This window comes from Carlito syrichta, unplaced genomic scaffold (assembly GCF_000164805.1).
Source record: "Carlito syrichta isolate Samal-C Ts95f unplaced genomic scaffold, Tarsius_syrichta-2.0.1 Scaffold301773, whole genome shotgun sequence".
In the NCBI taxonomy this organism is placed as follows: Eukaryota; Metazoa; Chordata; class Mammalia; order Primates; family Tarsiidae; genus Carlito; species Carlito syrichta.
The window spans coordinates 231,051-251,799 of NW_007245869.1; the positions used below are offsets into that span (position 1 = coordinate 231,051).

The 20,749-nt window shown below is 36.0% G+C and overlaps 1 protein-coding gene across 1 annotated transcript in view; it reads left to right on the forward strand.

Annotated features, from left to right (window-relative positions):
* LOC103257498 (echinoderm microtubule-associated protein-like 5) overlaps nt 1–20,749 on the forward strand; it is an 85,894-nt gene that overhangs the window by 46,037 nt on the left and 19,108 nt on the right. The window contains exons 11-17 of the mRNA XM_021710970.1: nt 7,109–7,276; nt 7,931–8,037; nt 8,544–8,662; nt 9,560–9,746; nt 14,169–14,274; nt 15,589–15,682; nt 16,660–16,760. Coding sequence (XP_021566645.1) covers nt 7,109–7,276; nt 7,931–8,037; nt 8,544–8,662; nt 9,560–9,746; nt 14,169–14,274; nt 15,589–15,682; nt 16,660–16,760 — 882 coding nt within the window. The remainder of the gene's footprint in view (nt 1–7,108; nt 7,277–7,930; nt 8,038–8,543; nt 8,663–9,559; nt 9,747–14,168; nt 14,275–15,588; nt 15,683–16,659; nt 16,761–20,749) is intronic.

Consider the following 20,749-nt stretch of genomic DNA (forward strand, 5'->3'; position numbering starts at 1 on the left):
CAGGTCGAGGCTGCGGTGGCCGGGAGCAGCCACTGCACTCCAGTCTGGGCGACTGAGTGAGACTCCAACTCAAAAAAAAAAAAGAAAAACATTTTTGAATTCATATGTTATTATGAATGGATTATACCTAAAGAAATGTTTTTTGCCCTACTTCCTGAATTGTTTCTTATAATCAGACTGTAGGTTATATTTTTCTTATGATTTATTACCTTTAATTATTTAACTTGTTGAACATATATCTCTTAGGAGATACTTTTCTTATGTCTTTTTCTCAAGAATTCTGAGGAAGTAGTCAATTATAGAGGTCACAGTTTGGAATGTATTCGTTTGTTGATTGATTTTCGTTTTTCTTTTTTTTTTTTTGAGTTGGAGTCTCACTCTGTCACCCAGGCTGGAGTGCAGTGGCATGCTCACAGTCACCGCAGCCTTGACCTGCTGGGCTCAGGCGATCCTTCTGCCTCAGCCTTCCTCAGACGTGTGCCACCAAGCCTGACTAATTTTTTTATTTACTGTAGAGATCAGGTCTTACCAAGTTGCCCAGGCTGGTCTCGAACCCCTGGACTCAGGCAGTCCTTTCGCTTTGGCCTCCCAAAGTGTTGGGATTACAGGCTTGAGCCATCACGCCTGGCCTGTTAGTTGTTTTCATGTATAAGTGTATCTTTGCATAAATCCTTAGCATATATTGTTTTAACAATTGTTTATTTTAAATAACAGTGAGGTATAAGAAAGGGATCTTATAATTGGTTATTTTCTACATGTATTATGTATTGCCTCTTTTTCTTGCATCTCTTCTAAAATGATATCATTCTGTTCATAAATCTGGGGATAATTAAGTAAAATGCTATATTAGTAGTCATTTATTTATTCCATACCTTGCTCCATAGAGTATTTGAGTCAGTTCATAACAAGTTCATAAGAACTAAAGTAGTTATATAAATAGAAAATCAGTATGAGGGGAAATATAAATAGAAGTACCATATTCAAACCAGATAAAGAAAATGACAGTAGTCAAACATCAAATTTGATTCTTAGCTTCCTGGAAAAAAAATGAAATAAAGGTCACAAAATAGTTTTCATTGTAGATTTTAAAAAATAAAAGCAGGGCCAGTTGGAGGTCCAAACTTCATCTGCATACAGCCTACCTATGTAGTTAATCCTCACTTGTACCCCACATTTCTATAATAAAATAAAATAAAAATAAAGTCACACACACAAAAAATAAAAGCATACCCTCAGGGAAATCAGAGTTCCTTTTGAGATATATATATATATTTTAATTGAGTCAGAATCTCACTTTATCACCTAGTCTAGAGTACAATGGCATGATCTCCATTCACTGCAACCTTGACCTGGGCTCAGGCAGTCCTTCCACTTCAGCCTCCTTGTTTGCTGGGACTACAGGCCTGCACCACCACATTCAGCTAATTTTTTGATTTTTTTGTAGAGACAGGTTCTCTATGTTGCCCAGGATGGTCTCGAATACCTGGGCTCGAGTGATTGTCCTACCTTGGCCTCCCAAAGTATGAGATTGTAGGCATGAGCCACCATACCCAACCCCTCTTTTGAGTTTTTTTCAAAGAACTCTTCTATGGGTAGTACTTTATATTAGGTGCAGAGAATGTGTGTTTCTAGAACATCAACACCTGTGACACATGTAGTCATGATTGTCACGTGACTTGATGAAAGCTGTTGGACATACATTGAAATACAACTTAGTAAAGGTAGTTTTGAAAACAGCTAAGGTAGGTTGATCTAAATATGTAATCCACTAAGTTTTACAGAAGCCCAGGTTGGTATTTCTGTTTTGCCTTAGCAGTAAAGCGGTAAGTTCAAGATCTTGCCAGCTTTGCCGTGTTGTTGGTTTCTGCCTGTGAGCTGTCAGTTTCCTAAGTGCATGTGAAAGTGTTTCACTAAATATGTTAACACAGCCAGGAGCGTCACCAGGCACAGCAAATTTTAAGATGACACTTGGTTAGATGGTATGAGATGGATAAGAATCATGATGGTCTTAATCTTCGACATTCTATTGCTCCTGCTTATTGTTTGACATACTAACCTCTATGCAAAAACAAGAATACTTTAATTTTCTGAGTTTTCTTAGTTAAATGAATGGGTTTTATTTATAATTTTTATCTCTTGCAATAGAAAAGGCAGTATTATTGCATAGTAATTTATTTCATTTGTACGATGTGTAGTTGTCCTCTGAATTGCTTTGTGAATATTTTACAAAAAGTCTAAGTAAATTAGTCTTGTCTAAGACTTCAGTCACACCTTCAAGAAAATAAGTATACGTTGTTTTTCTTTTTTGTTTCCTTTTCTCTCTTTCTCTCTCTCTGTCTCTGTCTCTGTCTCTCTCTCTTTTTTTTTAGAGACAGGGTTTCATCTGTTGCACAGGCTGGAGTGCAGTGGCAGGATTAATAACCTCGAATTCCTGGGCTCAAGTGATTTGTTTTCCTTTTGTTAGACTTTTGTTAGTATTTTATTTTATGGTAAGAATAATTTTTATTTCTAGGTACTTGTGAGTCAGCTTGAGACTATGGCTAGGTAAATGGGAAAGAAGATAGGCTATGACTACTGCATATTTAAAAGATTAGTAGAAGTAGTTTAAGTACTTCTGTATAAGTACTATAAGATTTAAGTTCTATATTATTAAGATTCTATATTTGTTAAATTCACATATTTACATGCTTTGAAGTTAGTAGTATTACTACAAAATTCTCCTTCTGTTAGATTAATTATTAAGTTGTACTGCTGATCCAACTTAAGGATAGAAAAACATAGCTGATGTATTAATGTATTTTAGATATCCACTTAGGTAATAATAACTCGATGGCCTGTAAGAAGTGCAACTTTTTCCAAATAATAGAAGTAGTTTATGTTGTAGAATCATTGCACTTGAAACACAAAGTGTATGAGGTTACTCAGAGAAAATGATCATATGCTCCACATATACCCCACATTTACTCAAACTTAATCCCAGGCCAAAGCATTCCACACCCCACCCTTTTTCATTTATTATCCTTTTTAGCTATGTTCTCCTGCTCTTGACCATGGTCTTTCTCAGATAATCCAGGACTCTTCCCTGGCAGCAGCCCAGGGGCTGTGGTGAGGGTGGGCAGGTGGGTAGGTGGGAGTGGAGAAAATGGAAAGGTGAGGGCAGGTTGCTTTAATCTACTTCCACCATCACTGCTAACAATGGCTAAGAGTTGTCTATACTTCTTGTTGACAAATGAAAATTTATATTTTGGAAAACATTTCTTTAGATTCCAGAAGGAAATTCATTGGAAAAACAAAACAAATAACAAAGAAGAAAACAAATTTATAACAGGGGCTTACACGGTGCTGTTTTTCTAAGATTCATCCATATTGTTGAATGTAGTGTTAGTGTATTTGTTTTTCACTGCTGAAAAATATTGTGTTATAAATATATGCTGCAGTTTATGCATTTATTCTGTTGTCATTGTACATTTGGGTCATTTCCAGTCTTCTGATATTATATGCAAGTTCCTCAAAGGTATACAGCTAGGAGTAAAATTGCTAGGTCATACAGAATGTGAATAGTCAACTTTATAAGAAAATGCTGGAGATGGGAGGGGGTGGAAAAAAAAAGAAAATGCCAAATTGTTTTCCAAAGTGGTTATGCCATCTTTCAAAGCCTGTTGAATCACTCACTCTGCAGCACTTGGCATTGCTACACTAAGTTTTACAAATCTAGTTAGTGTAAAGGATGTCACATTGTATCTTAATTTACATTTCTCTGACTATTAATGAGATTGACTATCTTCAAATATTTTTTCATCTTCTGCATTTCCTCTTCTGAACTCAACATGAGTTCATACATCTGTTTTTCTATTGAGTTATTTCTTTTATTGATCTGAAGAGTTATTTTGTACACTCTAATAGATGAAAATTCTTTGTAATTTTTATTGTTTATAAATATCTTTTCCCAGTTTGTATCTTGTCTTTTTATTTTCTTAATGAGGTCTTTCGTTTACCATTTCTTAATTTCTGTGTAGCCAAATCTCTTTCTCTTTTTTTTAATGGATATTGCTGTTTTTTATATTAAGAAATTCTTCCTTTTACTAGGATCAGAAAGATATTATCATATATTTATACATTCCTATCTCTAGAAGTTTTAAGACCATAGTTAAATGGAGAAAAGTATTTTGCCATGTTGCTACAATTTATTAAAAATATTTAGCTTATATTAGCTTTGTGTGAAAATATACATTGGAAAAGAAATATTTCAGTATTTTTTTTATCTCCACCAAGAATTTTCATTCTCTTTTAAATTAGGAAAGCTTCTATGACAGTTATAGCTTGCCTGATAAGTGTTTTCTCTGAGATATTGGTCCTAACTGATGATATACTGTTTTGGGCTTAACTATTCTTTCATCATTTCGTATGATAGAGTCAGAATTTTCACAATCTAAAGGGATTTTGTGAGCATATGATCCAATTTATATTTTAAAATGAGGAAATGGGGTCCAAAAGAGGCTCACAGGTGACTTGTTCAAATGCCTGTAATATAAAGTAGGTGAGCTTATGCTCAGGTGCGAGTTTTTTTAGTTCAATTCTGATCTTCCTTAGGCTGCATCACACTTTGCCCCTTTCTGTGAATCATAAGGATCCATGCCATCTCAGTTTCCTTTCACTGCTCTTCTTCCCCCTCTATGATCTAGCATGCCAGCCAAGTGGTGTACAAGAAGAGTAAGGGGAAACGGAATCTTCCCTCTTTGACGCTTCCTTTCTCTCTTTCTTTACATGTCTAATGAGTGTTTGCTATGTACCAGGTACTAGGAGTATTTAAACAAGATACCATATCTGTCTTCAAGGAGCGTCTAGTTTATTAGAGGAATTAACAAGTAAATAGACACATTTCAGTGTTATAGGTATAAGCAGCAGAGCTAATCACAGGGAATTCTGGAAGCATGTAGGAGGATACCTACCTTGGTCTTGGTGAGTCAGGGTCGCTTCATGAAAGATATGATCTCTGGGTTTACTTTTAAGGTATCCATTTACCAGGACTAGATAAGAAGTGCTGGTTATTAAATAGTTATCAGTACAGTCCCTTTGATTAGAAATAACTGATTTTCCTTAGACTTGTTTTATAGCTTTTTTTTTTTAGCTGTCTTGGTTTTTCCAAGGGAACTGGTCTTTGAAAAGTCTGGAAAGGACTTTTTTTTCCAGGATTAGTATTATTTATACCTCTCGAGGCTGTGACCCAGTGTAGTCAGTTAGAGTAGAAGCTCAGATAACTCTTTTTTTTTTCTTTTTCTTTTTTAGAGTCGAGGCCTCACCATGTTGCTCAGGCTGGTCTCAGACCCGTGAGCTCAGGCAGACCTCTCGCCTACGCCTCCCAAATTGCTGGAATTACAGGCATAAGCCACCATGCCCGGCGAGATAACACTTTTTTATTTGCACCAATATAACAAAATTAGTACATCTTAGAACTTGGAATTATGTTTGTTAGAATTTCTGACTACCTTTTCAGACTCTCTGGTGTCTAAAAGTACTTAAGGGCCCCATCAAAGGAGGTAGTAGCCATAGCCCTCTTGACAGGGGAATATAGCACATTTTTATAAAGGATGGATGGGACTAAATGTTGCCTCATAGGACTTTGCTGGGCTGAACTATGGGAAGTTAAATTAGTGAATTCTATTAAGCTAAATAAAAAATTGATTCCTAAAATAACAGTATTACTATTAAGCAGCAGTAAATTGTAATTTTAGATGAGTTTTGGTCACTGTTTTATGCTTTGGTTATGATAGCTATCCCTAAATTCATGACCAAAATGAAAGTTTTTCTAGAGGGTTTTTCATTGATGGGGCTTTGACATCCTGATATACAGGTCTTCTATAGCTTAATATAAAACTTTTAGAACAATATCAAAATGAAACCAAGCATTATTGTGTCCAGTGTACTTTAACAGGTATATGTATATATTGTCACGTACTAGGAGCAGGATATAGAGAATTTATTCTAAACTTAGAACTGGTGGGGCATGGTGGCTCATGCCTATAATCCTAGCACTTTGGGAGGCTGAGGTAGAAGGATTTCTTGAGTGCAGGAGTTCGAGACCAGCTTTAGCAAAGTAGCAAGATCTGGTCTCTACAAAAAATAAAAAAATTAGCCAGGTGTGATATAACATACCTGTTGTCTCAGAAACTCTGGAGACTGTGGTGGAAGGATCACCTGAGTCCAGCAGGTCAAGGCTACAGTAGCTATGATCATGCCATTGCACTCTAGCCTGGCTAACAGTGAGACCCTGACTGAAAAAAAATAATAAAAAAAATTTTTTAAATGCTAAAAGTAGCTCCTGTCACACAGATTTTTTTTTTAAAAGTTAAACAATTCCTTTACAATTGGAGAAATTGGTTGTATACTACCTTAGCCAAATGACCCAATTTATCTCTAATGATAGAACTGATTATGACTCCTGCAATGATACATCCAAAAGGACACAACATTGCCTATGCCTTCACATTGCCAGAATCTAATTGTGAGGAGACACATAAAAAAACCCAAACTGAAGGATATTCTACAGAGTTCTAGATTAAAACATAGTTATAAAGGACACGGTCATATTTAATTTAGATGAACATAGTATACAATATCGATTGACTTTTTAATGTTACACCAACCTTGCATTCCTGACATAAATCCCATTTGATTGTCTTATAAAATCCTCTTTATATATTGCTGAATTCCGTTTGCTATTATTTTGTTGATTACTTAAGTTCTAAAAGGATCCTTTGGCTGCTTGGGTTGAGAATAGTGAAGATGAGGGTGTAGTAGACCAGTCCTTTGAATTTCCCCAAAAGCCTTAGGCTAGAACATTCAAGTGTCTTCTTAATGTGAAAACAGTTGATCTGCAGGCTTTTCTTATAAAGTATTAAGAAAATACTTCCCAACCTTTATGGTTCCTACCAATTGTGAATCAATGGAGAAAATATTTGTATTCCTTGATATAGATTCTTTCATGTTTGATTACAATTAAAATAATGGAAGGATAACACAATAGTTCATCAATAGAAATTGTTATTTGAAATAGTATTTTTGTATGTTGGTGTTTGTTCATCAATTTAAAGATATATTTTTATTATAGGGGCCAAGTTTAGAAAATATATTGGTCATTCAGCTCACGTAACTAATGTCAGATGGTCACATGATTATCAGTGGGTTATTTCTATTGGTGGAGCAGATCACTCTGTGTTTCAGTGGAAATTTATTCCTGAAAGAAAATTAAAAGATGCTCTTCATATTGCACCCCAAGGTGAGTAGTACACACTGCCTAAGCAAGTCCCCTGTCGAACAACTTTTTAGTAACCCCAAATAACAATTTTATACTGAAGTGTAATTTAGCCTCCTAAGTTAGTAGTATACCTTGTTATTAGTAGAAATTTCAAGTTAAAATATTAGGTATATATGTCAGATTTCATAGCATGCAGAATACAAAGTACTTGCAATTGCATTTTAATCCGTCAAATGATGAGTGAAGAGCAAATGTTTGTTTGTTAGCAAAATAAACATTTAATGCATCCTTTGGAAGATGTATATCTAGGTTTCATACATGCATCTTTTTGACAAAGAAAAATAAATGTCAATTCATCTGTTGTGCATAGTGTTTTGTAGTTATTTTTCATGTTAATGGTAGGTTATATTCACTTATATTTGCACAGACATTTAAATTTGTCATTGGGAGGCCAGTGGAGGGATTTAAAGGAGTTATTGAGTTTGCAGTGAGTGGAAGATAATCTGTAGTACAGTTTTCTGACATCTGTGTCACTTGAATAGGTAATGTCATTTGATTGTTTCGTGGCTTGTCTCCAAGTCAGCTCACATAGTCAGTTCTTAATCACTAATTTTACAGTGCTTTTTGAAAATGAGTCTTCTTTAAACGAGTAACATTTCATTTTTTAAATTGCAGAAAGTCTGGCTGACTCTAATAGTGATGAATCAGATTCAGATCTGTCTGATGTTCCAGAATTGGATTCTGAAATTGAACAAGAGACCCAGCTCACCTACCGTCGGCAGGTAATTTTCTATTATCCTCTAATTTTTCCCTGAGAAGTCCAATTTCTTCTTTATCTTGATCCCTGCCAGTCATCTGCTGTTATCTTTTGTGGCTTTAATTTCCCAAGCAATGTATGCATATTTCGGTTCTCCCTCTAAGTGTAAAGTTAAAGTTTACTTGTGTAAAATGTTCTTTTATATGAAATGCTTGATATATTCATTATGCTTGCATTCTATTTGCTTATAGACTTTTGTCACAGTACAGTCACATTTATTTCCTTACAAATGTTCTCTTATTAAGTATAAAGATTTTCTGTAACACTATGTATTTGTCAGTATGATATGTAGAAAATGTGAATTAGTTTGTTCTTTCCAAAGAAGTAAATTTTATAAAGTACCTTCTCATTTAAGACAGTTGTTACAGCTGATTAACAGTAACCACAATGTCTGAAAGTTATATTAGAAGTGTATAAACACCTATATTGATATATATTCTTAGAATATTTCTTCGTATATATTTTTAAAAGGTTTACAAAGAAGATCTACCTCAGCTTAAAGAACAATGCAAAGAGAAGCAAAAAAGTGCTACTTCCAAAAGAAGAGAGCGTGCTCCAGGAAACAGTATTCGATTACACTTTGTTCATGGGTATCAAACGACTATTTTTTTCATTTTTGTATTTGAATTTTGGTTCACACTTACCAGCTGTGTGACTTTGAACAAATCACTTAACTTTTCAGTACTTCTTTTTCTGGGTAAAATGGAGATAATAATGTCTATCTCATAAGGTTCTGATGAGGAGTAAATAAGGCAGTGCTAGTGGAGACTTGCAGTATTGCTCTTTCCTGCCCTTCAGCCAGCACTCATTTTCTTACCTGACTGATACTTTTCAAGAATTTGAAAAGAGATTTATTTAGATAAAGTATTTTTTTTCTCCAGCCTTAAAACAGGCAATATTTCTATGCAGTTGTATTTTATGAGTGGGGTTGGTTGTTATAAATGTAATTATATTGAACACTTTAGGTTTTGGCTAATTTTTTTGGATAAGTAAAATATTTTAAAACTGTTGTTTAAGCTTACTTTTGAAATACATGTAATAGTCATATATATTATGCTTTCATATGTAGTTATATATATTATACTTTCTGCAGGCAAGTTCATTACTTAGTTTCAGAAATACTTATGCATAGACAAACAAATGCAAATATATATTATTTATCTTTTACTTATAAAAATCAGCTATTTTTGTTTTATAGTATACAAATTGAATATTATACTTGTAGAAACAGTATGTACTCTCCGTACATTAATGTACCTTATTTTTTCACTCAATATTATAGCTTACATTTAGCTATTTATAAACAGAACAGTTCATAAAAGTTTATGGGAGCTGAGATAGTGGTATTTTAAACAATTGTTCAATATCCTGTAAAACTGGAAATTGAATTTCCGGGAAGCAAAAAGCACCTACTGCTCTTCTGTGTATTCTGTTTTAATCATATACAAGACCAAAATTAATTATATATTATTTGTTTTCTGTGTTAGTTACAGAGGTTATGACTGTCGAAGTAACCTATTTTATACTCAGATTGGTGAAATTGTGTACCATGTGGCAGCAGTGGGTGTCATTTATAATCGGCAACAGAACACACAGCGTTTTTACCTGGGTCATGATGATGACATTCTCTGCCTGGCTATTCATCCTTTGAAAGACTACGTGGCAACAGGCCAGGTAGGTTCCTTTGAAAGACTAAGTGACAAACCAGATAGGTCAGACCATTGTTTGAGTTTAAAGATAAATTAGTCTAATATATATTGTGTTCTAGGAAATGAAGAAGGTTTAGAATTGATTTTATTTCATAAAAATAAAATATACCCTGGTTTTATTGTTTTAACTATTATTATTTGAATTTGGAACTAAGAGCTCATTTTCTTTCTGACACAATATTAATTTTTTTAACTTGTAAGTAAAAATTAGAGAAAACATAAAGACTAGAAGTCTTTCTTTAGGTTTAGTTGCCTAAAATAATATAATACATTACTTAACTGGTGTTCTGTGACAGAATGCCTATTTTTAAATTTTGCAACCATGATAGCAATCTGTTCATGTTCACCAAAAAATTATGGACTTTGCAGCAACTTGGATGGATTTAGAGTCTATCATACTCAGTGATCTATCACAGAAACCAAAAGCTGAGTTCCACATGTTCTCACTCTTAAGCAGATCCTGAACATTTACTATAATACTATAAGAAAGGGTTTGGCAGTACTGGAACACTGCCTGGGGGGCAGCGGGCGTGCAAATAACATCAATAAGCGTACTTGATCTCAAACCACGAGAAGTGGAGTCCAAAGGGGGGAGGCCAAACTTTACCTATATAAAATTTTTGTCTACCTTATCTACCTGATCCTGAATTATATCCTACATCTTTAAAATAAATAAATAAAAAGAAAGCCTTGAGAAGAGCCATAAGTGACACCTCTCTGTAGGGTATTCTGCAAGACAGGAGGAAGAAGTAATGTGGACTAGGTTCTTACTGTCTAGAAGCACTTCACTAGTTTATTGATGTCTGTATGCTTTCTTTTCTCCTTAGCCCTGTAAGAGTGAAATCATTTCCCCCAGTCTACAAATGAGGAAGTTTAGGATTAGAGAAGTTAAATAATTTGCCCAAGAACCATCAGCTAACAAGTAGAAAAGCCATTGATCCGTCTGGCTTTAAATACTGTGTAAATTACATTCTACATGTACATGGGGGAGGCAACTGGCATCCTTCTAGACAGCTCTCCTAAAGGGAAAGGAAGCTCTCCCCTCCTTTCTCCTTCTCTTTCCTTCCCTCTCTTGTTGTCATTCCTTTGTCATCTTCCTTCTGTTAGCTAAAAAGCATTCATCAAGCACATTCTGTATACCAGTAAAAACAATAGGAACGTAAAGAAAAGATAAATAAGATATCTTCTTGCCATGGTGAAAACTGATATTCTGAGGGAGAAGACATATGTGCAAGAAAAATTATGACACATTATTATACGTGTCATCAGAGCTTCTCAACCTTAGCACTGTTGATGCTTTGGGCCAGATCATTCTTTGTTGAGGGAAGCTGCCCTGTGCATTGTACAATGTTGAGCAGTATCCCTGGCCTTTACCCACTAGGTGCCAGTAACACGTGCCGCCTGAGTTGTGATAACCAAAAATGTTTCCAGACAGTGCCAGATGTCCCCAGAGAGACAAAACCACCCTTTTTTGTAATATAGAGATGTGTGCAAAGTCTGGAGCAGTATAATAAAGAATTGATTAATTGTGCCCAGTAGAATTAGGAAAACCCTCATAGAGATGATGACATTTGAGTTGCGTGACTGACCTGGCAGAGGGGAAGTTGGGAAAAGCATCTAAGTCTGTTATGTCTTGTGTAGTAACAAGGAAAAAGAGAAGCGCAGCTGAGTTTTAGAGTCGTGAGTAACCCACAGCATTCAAATCTTGAGTGTATGATGGCTGTTAGCAGAAGAGCTGGTCAGAAGGGTGGGCGGGTCTCCGGGGTCCCATTCACCTTCAGTTTAGCATTTCCTCTTGAAGCAGAGCATGTGCCCATTTGCTAGGGCAAGGAAGCTCACCATTATTCTGGTGTTGCTGGATTGAAGACTGTAAAAGTGACCATTCACTACCATGATCCTGGGGTTTTAGGCAACTCAGGTCAGACTCAATAGAAAGCCAGCATGTAACAGGATATCTCTGGACACCCATCCATTCACAGCTCCTGGGCCCTGGCTTGGCTTACACACAGCATTTCTGTTTCATGCACTACACTAAGTCTTTCTCCAGGGTGGAGGCTCACTACGGCTTTCTACTCCTCCTGGTGTGTGCTACTCCTTTCCTGTGTTATGGTACAGTTAGCCAGGCCCATCTCTGGAAAGTCTCAGATGTCTAACATAAACTAAGTGGGTTAAAATTGTTCAAAATGAACAAAAAATCTTTGTTGAAAAGAAAAATTCTTCTGAAGTATTTTATCCAAGTGTTTTGAAATTGAGATGACAAACCTAAAGAGTGTTTTGTCTAATTTTGGTTTTGGAGAATAGAGTACAAAGACTGGTCCCTTGTCACGAACTGTGCTCTCAAGTGGGGATGAAAGACCTGGAAGAAGCTTGCCTGACAACTTATTCCTGCATTTCACCTTGAGTATCTTGACTCACTTATCATAATTTGGAAATTTTGTTCAATTCAGCAAATAATTGTTGAGAGCTTCGTATTCAAGAACATAAAGTCTTGTGGAGAAACACAAAGATAACTCAGACTGCCACTATCAAGAGCTCACAATCCACTACAAGAAGTGTGTGTGTATGTGCGTGTGTAAAATTTACCAAAAGTACACTCATTTAGGTGTCTTTGGGCAGTTCCGATTCAACATGTATGACATGGAGATAAATGGGATTACTCTTCCCTTCCAAGCCTCCTCAGCCTTGTATGTTTCCTTTTAGAACATGGTACCATATTAATGTGGTAGCCTAAGCCTGGAGTCAGTCTTCTTGTTCTTCACCCCTGTGGCCAATCAGTCCTGGAGTTACACCTATACTTTGACCTGAATATATCTTGATTCGTTACCTTGAATATTCTTGGCTTTGTTTTTAAAATTTTTCCGTATCTTTGCTGACAACCAGTGTTTCCTTGTTTCTGAACCATTGCTATAGCCAGTCAACTGGTCTCTCACCTTAAGATTTTTTCCCTTACCCATTTTTTTGATCTACAAATAATCTTTCTAAAAGACTTTCTTCTGTGTTTATAAGTAGTTCATAGGCTGTCTCAACTCATTGGCATGCAGTTCAAGGCATTTTATCTAGTCCAACTCTCTAGCCACCTCTTTTTATCTCTTACCATTTGCCTCCTTGTAAACCATACTTTTGCCTTAGGAGCTATTTAGAATGTGTCCAGTGTGTATAATGCTGTTTCACGTCTTTCACTGAATTCCCTCCTCTTGGAAAACTTCCCCTTCATATCTGTTTAACCCTTCTCCTTCTACTCCTCCTTTTAATACATAGGCTAAGTCTCCCTTTACCCCTGAGTGAGGTGCCCTGAGTGTGCTTTAATACTCCTCTGTCTGTACCTCAGCTAACACTGAATACGATGTTCAAATCCAAGTTCTTCCAAATATGAACTTTAGGCAGATTGCCTGATCTCCCTATGTCTCCATTGTTTCATCATTTATTTATTTATTTATTTGAAGTTCACAATCATGCCTTATTCATGACATTGCTTTTTGAGTTGTTTCATTCTTTTAAATAAGGCTGCCAGTGCCTATTTCATAGACTTGTGATTGTCAAACAACTTTGTAATGTGCTTATGATAGTTTATGGCACATAAATCAGTTATCAGTGAATGTTATCATCATCACCATTGTCATCGTCATTATCATCTACAGATGAGATGTCCAGTGGACAATTGAAAATGTAAGTCTTGGATTCAGAGAAGAAGCAACAGTTAGAGACTAGGACTTGGGAGCCACTTGTTGGCTTAACCATTGAAAATGGGAAAGTGAGGCCAGGCTCGCTGGTTCAGCCTATAATCCCAGCACTTTGGGAGGCCGAGGTGAGTGGATTGCCTGAACCCGTGGTGGGTTTGAGACCAGCCTGGGCAACTTGGTGAGACCTCGTCTCTACAATAAATCAAAAATTAGCTGGACATGGCGGCATGCATCTATAATTCCGGCTACTTGGAAGACTAAGGCGGAAAGATCACCAGAACCCAGCAGGTCGACGCTGGGGTGGCCATGAGTGTGTGTACCATTGTACCCCAGCCTGGGTGAAGAAGTGAGACTCCAACTCAAAAAAAAAAAAAAAAATGGGCAAGTGAAATGCCTAGAGGCAAAAATGCTGAATGAGAAGACTGGAGAATTAAAACCTGAATCTTGGGGGAAGTTTGTGTTTAAGTAGCAGATAATTAAATTGTGAAGAAAACATAGTATAGTAGTAAGAGTCAAGGAAACCAGAGAACTGGGAGAACGTAGTACTGTAAATCAGTCACATATATGGTCTGCTTTATATTTTTTATATGATAAATTACTATAGCAAATAAATCAAAGGCTGGAAAATCTCGTTTTATTTCCTTTATTTTAATCAATATGAAAATAAAAATTGTATATCATGACTTTTATAATTCTTTCTGTTTTAGGTAGGTAGGGATCCCTCAATTCACATATGGGATACAGAGACCATCAAACCATTGTCCATATTAAAGGGCTACCACCAATATGGTGTTTGTGCTGTTGATTTCTCAGGTAAGCCTGGTTTCTATCTCAATAAGAATAATTTAAATGCAGAGGCAATACATAGCGTTTTAATCTAAGTCAGTGTTACCTAAGCTTGTCATTTAGCTATGACATTTACAATTTTGTCAAATGTGTATACTGTTGTCCTAATCAAACACAACTATGAAAGTATGCGTTTGCTGGCTAGTTTATATAAATTCAATGAGCATAATTTTAATACCTATTAAAATTTACATGTTTCAACTAAAGTAAAATATGTTTGTCTACATAATAGCTGAAATCATCTTGGGCAAACACTAATCATCTCACTTAATGTTTTATAGCCAGAGAGTAAACTTTGAAAACGTTTAGGGTAATAGGCTAAGAAAGAGTTGAGAACTGAAAAACTTGTTTTAGACATTTCTATAAAGTAATGATATTAAGATGTCTTATAAAAATAATTTCAGGTCATGTTAGCACTTTGCTGTATATTTAAGTTTAATGACTACAGAGGAAAGCTAGGGTGTGGATTGGGATGAAAGAAGAAATACCATTAATGGGTAATTCTATATTAAGAAACAGTAAATTAGTGTTTTTGCTGCTGTGACTGAAGTGATAAGTTATCCATGGTAGAGTTTAGAGAGAAAATATGAATACACATTCAGGGATTTATAACAGTCAAGAAACCAGAAGTGAACTGCAAACTAAGTGGGTCACCAAGAAAAATACCACTTGAGCCATGAAGAGCTAACTGAGGCTTGCAGTGTGTGGCAGAGTGGAAAATACTTGGCTATGCTCTGAGCCTCACAGCCCATAAACATGCATACTCATCAACATGTCTCACCAGTCTTCTGTCTTGGCAATTTGTCTAATGTTCATCACATGTTGCTTGGTAATACGACCTACACTAAAAGCAGTCATATAGTAGCAGTATGTTGTAATTTACATGTTTTTCGTTTGACTAACTTTTCATAATGACTCTGAGTTCTTATGTTACAATAGAGTTCTTATCGTAGATTTTATTAAAGTCAGTCTTTTCTCACATCCCCTCCCTTCTTAATTTTTCCTTGCCTTCTCATTGTTTAATCTCTTCTTTCTATTTTTCTTATCTCCCTCACCCATCCTAACCTGATGGATAGGTAAGGTAAATGAGGTCAGGTGAGATAACAACCAGCTTATCTCAGAGGATTGGAGAAACTTTTATCCCCCTTATAAATTCTCATTCTTTTTATATAGCTGTGTGCATGCCTAGCATCTACATTATTTTACCAAAACTTAAATGTAGCATGGTTTTTACCTTCTGAATGTTAATGGTCGGTACATCTCTCTGATTGATTTTCACAGCGGATGGCAAGCGTTTGACTTCAGTTGGAATAGATGACAGTCACACTGTTGTGCTGTGGGACTGGAAGAAAGGAGAGAAACTTTCAGTAGCAAAGTAAGGAGAAAATTCGAAATTACATTGGCAAAACAATGGGATTACTTTGGACTTAAGCATTTTTAAAATTAAAACAAACTTGAAATAAAGCAAATATGTAGCATTTTTTTTGCTGCCATCTTTATATTACCATTGAATAAGTAATAGAACCATGGTAAAAGACAAATTATTTTAGATTTCCTTTGTAGATTTATTCCTTGTGAACTCACTTTTTAATGTAACCAGAATATAGCATTGGAAATAGCTGTTATCTGAAATCGTCATGTACAGTAGAGTGAATTCTATCATGTGATAAGCTATTATATAGCCATTGGAGAACATGATAAAATGCTCATGTATTTAAGTAAACAAAGATACATATATTAATCGCAAAGAAGTTATATTTTTATTTTCTTGTATTTTCCTTTATTTTCTAAGTTTCCACAGTGAACATGTATTATTTTTATAATAATAAAATATTAACTAGTCTTTGAAGGAGGAAATAGTCAACAACGTCAGAGACATTTTTTTAACTTCCCATTCCTTAAAGTGACATTAAAACACTATAGATAAAAAATGCCTTTTACAGAGTATATCGATAATGTCCAATTAATGATAGTTTAAGAGGAACTTTATAGTTGGAAAGGCTATACTGAGCTATAGCAAAGTACTGTTAAAAAAAGTCCTTAACTCATTCATGCACAACTAGCATTCCCTATGCACAGTACTATAGTCAGTAGCATACATGCTATTCCACAGAAGGCCACTTTCGATTGTCTCTACCTTTTGAGATTCTGTTGAGCAGACTTAACATATTAGAATGGTAAGAAAAGAGCAAATATACAAATGCATGACTGCATAGCCCAGCTTTGAGAGACACGGGTAGGAGACCTATGTCCAGTAAAAGGCACTTAATCAAGATAGCATATGAATTAGGCAAAAGATTATTATAGGAAAGATGAATTTTCAGAGCTAGAACACTTTGGTCTTTATTTCAGAGGAAGTAAAGAGAAGATTTTTGTTGTAAAGATGAACCCCTATGTGCCTGATAAGCTAATTACAGCTGGAATTAAACACATGAAATTTTGGCGCAGAGCAGGTAAGAAAGTGCTTCATTTTACTCCTTTGAAATTTAAGAAATTATTCATCTTGAAAGTAAGTGCAATGTGATACCCTAGATTGGCTTCTGGAACATAACAAGATTGTTAGGAGAAAAACAAATGAAATCTGAATAAAGTCTGGAGTTCGGCTGATAGTAATGTATCAACATGTTGGTTTCTTAGTTTGACAAATGGGTTATGGTAATGTAAGATGTTAACATTAGCAGAAGCATTAGTGGAAACTGGATGAGGGATATAAGAGAACATTGGACTATCTTTGTGTCTTTTCTAGAAATCTAAAATTATCCAAAATAAGTTTATTTTTTAAGTGATTTACTATAGTCTTGATGCATTTCAACAAATGTAAATTTTATTTTATTGCCATATATTGGCTGCTTTTATGTGAATTCATATTTGCAAGTTGATATAATATATAAGCTTAATCAAGAGTAACCACGTTCAGGTCTCCTTTCGCTGTGGGAGCTTTTCTGTCTTCTTAATAAATCCTGCTTTCTCAAAAAGAAATTTTTTTAATCAAATGATGTCCAGACTCCTTCCTTCTGTTTAAGATGTGTTTTGTAGTCTAAACTGAAAATGAAAAATTTCATAAAAATAATTTATATGCAGCTGGGCGTGGTGGCCTGTAAATCCCAGTACTTGGGAAAGTGAAGGCAAGAGGATCACTTGAGGTCAGGTATTTGAGACCAGCCTAGGCAACTACCCTGTCTCCAAAAAAAATAAAAAATTAGCTAGGTGTGGTGGTGTGCACCTGTTGTCACAGCTGCTCTGGAGGCTGAGATGGGAGGATCACTTGAGTTCACCAGGAGTTCAAGGCTGTAGGGAGCTAGGATCACATGACTACACTCAATCCTGGTCAATAGAGTGAGACCCTGTCTTAAAAAAAAAGTTTTAAAATTTTTATATGCTATAAAATGATATAAAAGTGGAATGTTATATATTACTTTAGTAATTTGTAACTGTAAATTACACTATAAGTTGTGGAAGAAGTTCACAATTTAAAATAAAAAACATTATCTCTTTTCTGAATAGAATGTTATACTTATAAATTCCAGCAATATGATATTAAAATTTCAGAAAAAACATAAACATAGGATGAAGTAAAACTTTTATTAGAAAAGAATAAGCTAGCCGGGCTCGGTGGCTCAGCCTGTAATCCCAGCACTTTGGGAAGCTGAGGTGAGTGGATTGCCTGAGCCCGCAGATTCGAGACCCACCTGGGCAACTTGGCAAGACCTCATCTCTACAATAAATCAAAAAATTAGCCAGGCGTGGTAGCACGCGCCTGTAGTTCCAGCTACTTGGAAGTCTGAGGCGGAAGGATCGCCAGAGCCCAGCAGGTCGAGGCTGCGGTGGCTGGGAGTGGCCACTGCACTCCAGTCTGGGCGACAGAGTGAGACTCCAACTCAAAAAAAAAAAGAAAAAGAAAAAGAAAAGAATAAGTTTAGTGAAGACATTTCTTAAGTTCAAATAACTTTCAAGTTGTTAACTACACAGGACATGAATTAATTTGCAGACTTGGATTTAATATTTGATCACAAACTCATCAGATAGCATATACATTTACATCAGATAACATATACATTTACAAAGTTTAAAAAAGCGTTGTTTTTTTTTAGCCGGGCTCGATGGCTCAGCCTGTAATCCTGCGCCTTGGGAGGCTGAGGTGAGTGGATTGCCTGAGCCCACGGGTTCGAGACCCACCTGGGCAACTTGGCGAGACCTCATCTCTACAATAAATCAAAAAAATTAGCCGGGTGTGGTAGCGCGTGCCTGTAATTCCAGCTACTTGGAAGTCTGAGGCGGAAGGATCGCCGGAGCCCAGCAGGTCGAGACTGCAGTGGCCGGGAGCGGCTACTGCACTCTAGTCTGAGCGACAGAGTGAGACTCCAACTCAAAAAAAAAAAAGTTTTTTTTGTGTTTGTAATTTCATTTCCACATGTTTAAACAAACTTTTCTTTTGGGTGCCTTAGTCTCTTAGAATTGTAAATTCCCAGCAAATAATACAGTTATCTGTTGATATCTGTCAGGAATTGGTTTCAGGACCCCCCAAGGATACCAAAACCCATGGATGCTCAAGTCCCTTGTGTAAAATGGCATAGTATTTGCATGCGATCTGTGGACATCCTCTCTCATATGTCATTTCTAGATTACTTATGGAAATGATATGTGAATAGTTCGTTATACTGTATTGTTTAAGGGATAATGACAAGGGGAAAAGTCTGTATGCATTCAGCACATATGCATTCTTTTTTTAAATAATATTTTCTTTTTTAAATTTTTAAAATTTTTTTTAACTTTTAATTTTTTTATTTTAGAGATGTGAGGGGGCTTGTTTCTCTCTATAGAGCTAGCCACTCCCCCTTTTTTCTTTTCTTTAATAAACTTTTTTAACCACTGGAGAGAAAAAAGAAGTGGGGTACAATTTAGGGTTAGGTATACAAATGATCAGCAGGTACCCTTTTTGATGGGGTGTGCCCCCTCTTCCCTCCCAGCAATTCCCCACTACTGCCAATCTTTTTCTTATAGTATTACAATAATTGTTCAAAGTCCACTTATTAGTGAGAACATGTGATATTCAGTTCTTTGTTTCTATGATAAATCACTCAGTATAATCGACTCCAAGTCCATCCAGGTTGCTGTAAAGTTCATGATTTTGTTCTTCTTTATGACTGCATAATATTCTACCATGTCTCTGTACCACATTTTTTAAAATCCAGTCCTCTTTTGATGGGCAGCACAGGTGGTTCCATGTTCTTGCTACTGTGAACAATGTTGCAATACATATACATGTGCAGGTATCTTTTTTATAGAGTGATTTGAGTTCCTCTGGGTATATTCCCAGTAGGGGTCATATGGAAGGTCGATTTTTAGATCTTTTAGAAACCGCCACACTGTTTTCCACAGAGGCTGTACTAGTTTAGACTCCCACCAACAGTATAGAAGTGTTCCCTTTTCTCCCCATCCTCTCCACCATCTGTTGTTTTTGAGTTATTGATGATAGCCATCCTGACTGGAGTTAGGTGGTATCTCAGTGTGGTTTTAATTTGCATTTCTTTGATGACTAGTGAGGCTGAGCATTTTTTCATGTATCTGTTGGTTGCTTGTATATCTTCTTTGGAAAAGTGTCTATTCATACCTTTTGCCCACTTTGTAATGAGGCTATTTGTTTTTTTATTTTTGGTACGTTTGAGTTCTTTGTAAATGTTAGACCTTTGTCAGATAGACAGTTGATAAATATTTTTTCCCAGTCTGTGGGCTGTCTCCCCGTTCTCTTGATAGTTTCTTTGGCTTTGCAGAAGCTTGTCAGTTTGATGAGGTCCCACTTGTCTATCTTATCTCTTATGGCATGGGCACTTGGAATTTTGATCAGGAATCAGTTGCCAAATCCAATTTCCGTATGAGTGTCTTCTGCATTTTCTAAGGTTCTTATAGTTTGAGGTTTTATGTTTAAGTCTTTGATCTATTTAGAGTTGATTGTTGTGTATGGGGATAGGTAGGGATCTTGTTTTAATCTTTGCATGTGGTCAACCAGTTTTCCCAGCACCATTTACTGAATAGGTTCTCCTCTCCCCAGTCATTGGCGGTGGAGGCTTTGTCGAAGATGAGTGGGTTGAGAAATTGAGGTTTTGCTTCTGGAATCTCTATCCTGTTCCGTTGGTCTGTATGCCTGTTCTTGAAGCAATATGCCTGTTTTGATTATTGTAGCTTTATAATAAAGTTTCAAGTCTGGGGGTGTGATACCTCTTGCTTTGTTTCTTTTGCTGAGGATTGTTTCAGCTATTCGTGGTTGTTTATGTTTCCATATGAATTCTTGTATTGTTGTTTCCAGGTTTGAGAAGAATGGTGCTGGTAATTTAATGGGTATTGTATTAAATCTGTAGATTGCCTTAGGTAGGATGGACATCTTAACAATATTGATTCTTCCAATCCATGAGCATGGAATATTTTTCCATTTGTTTGTGTCATC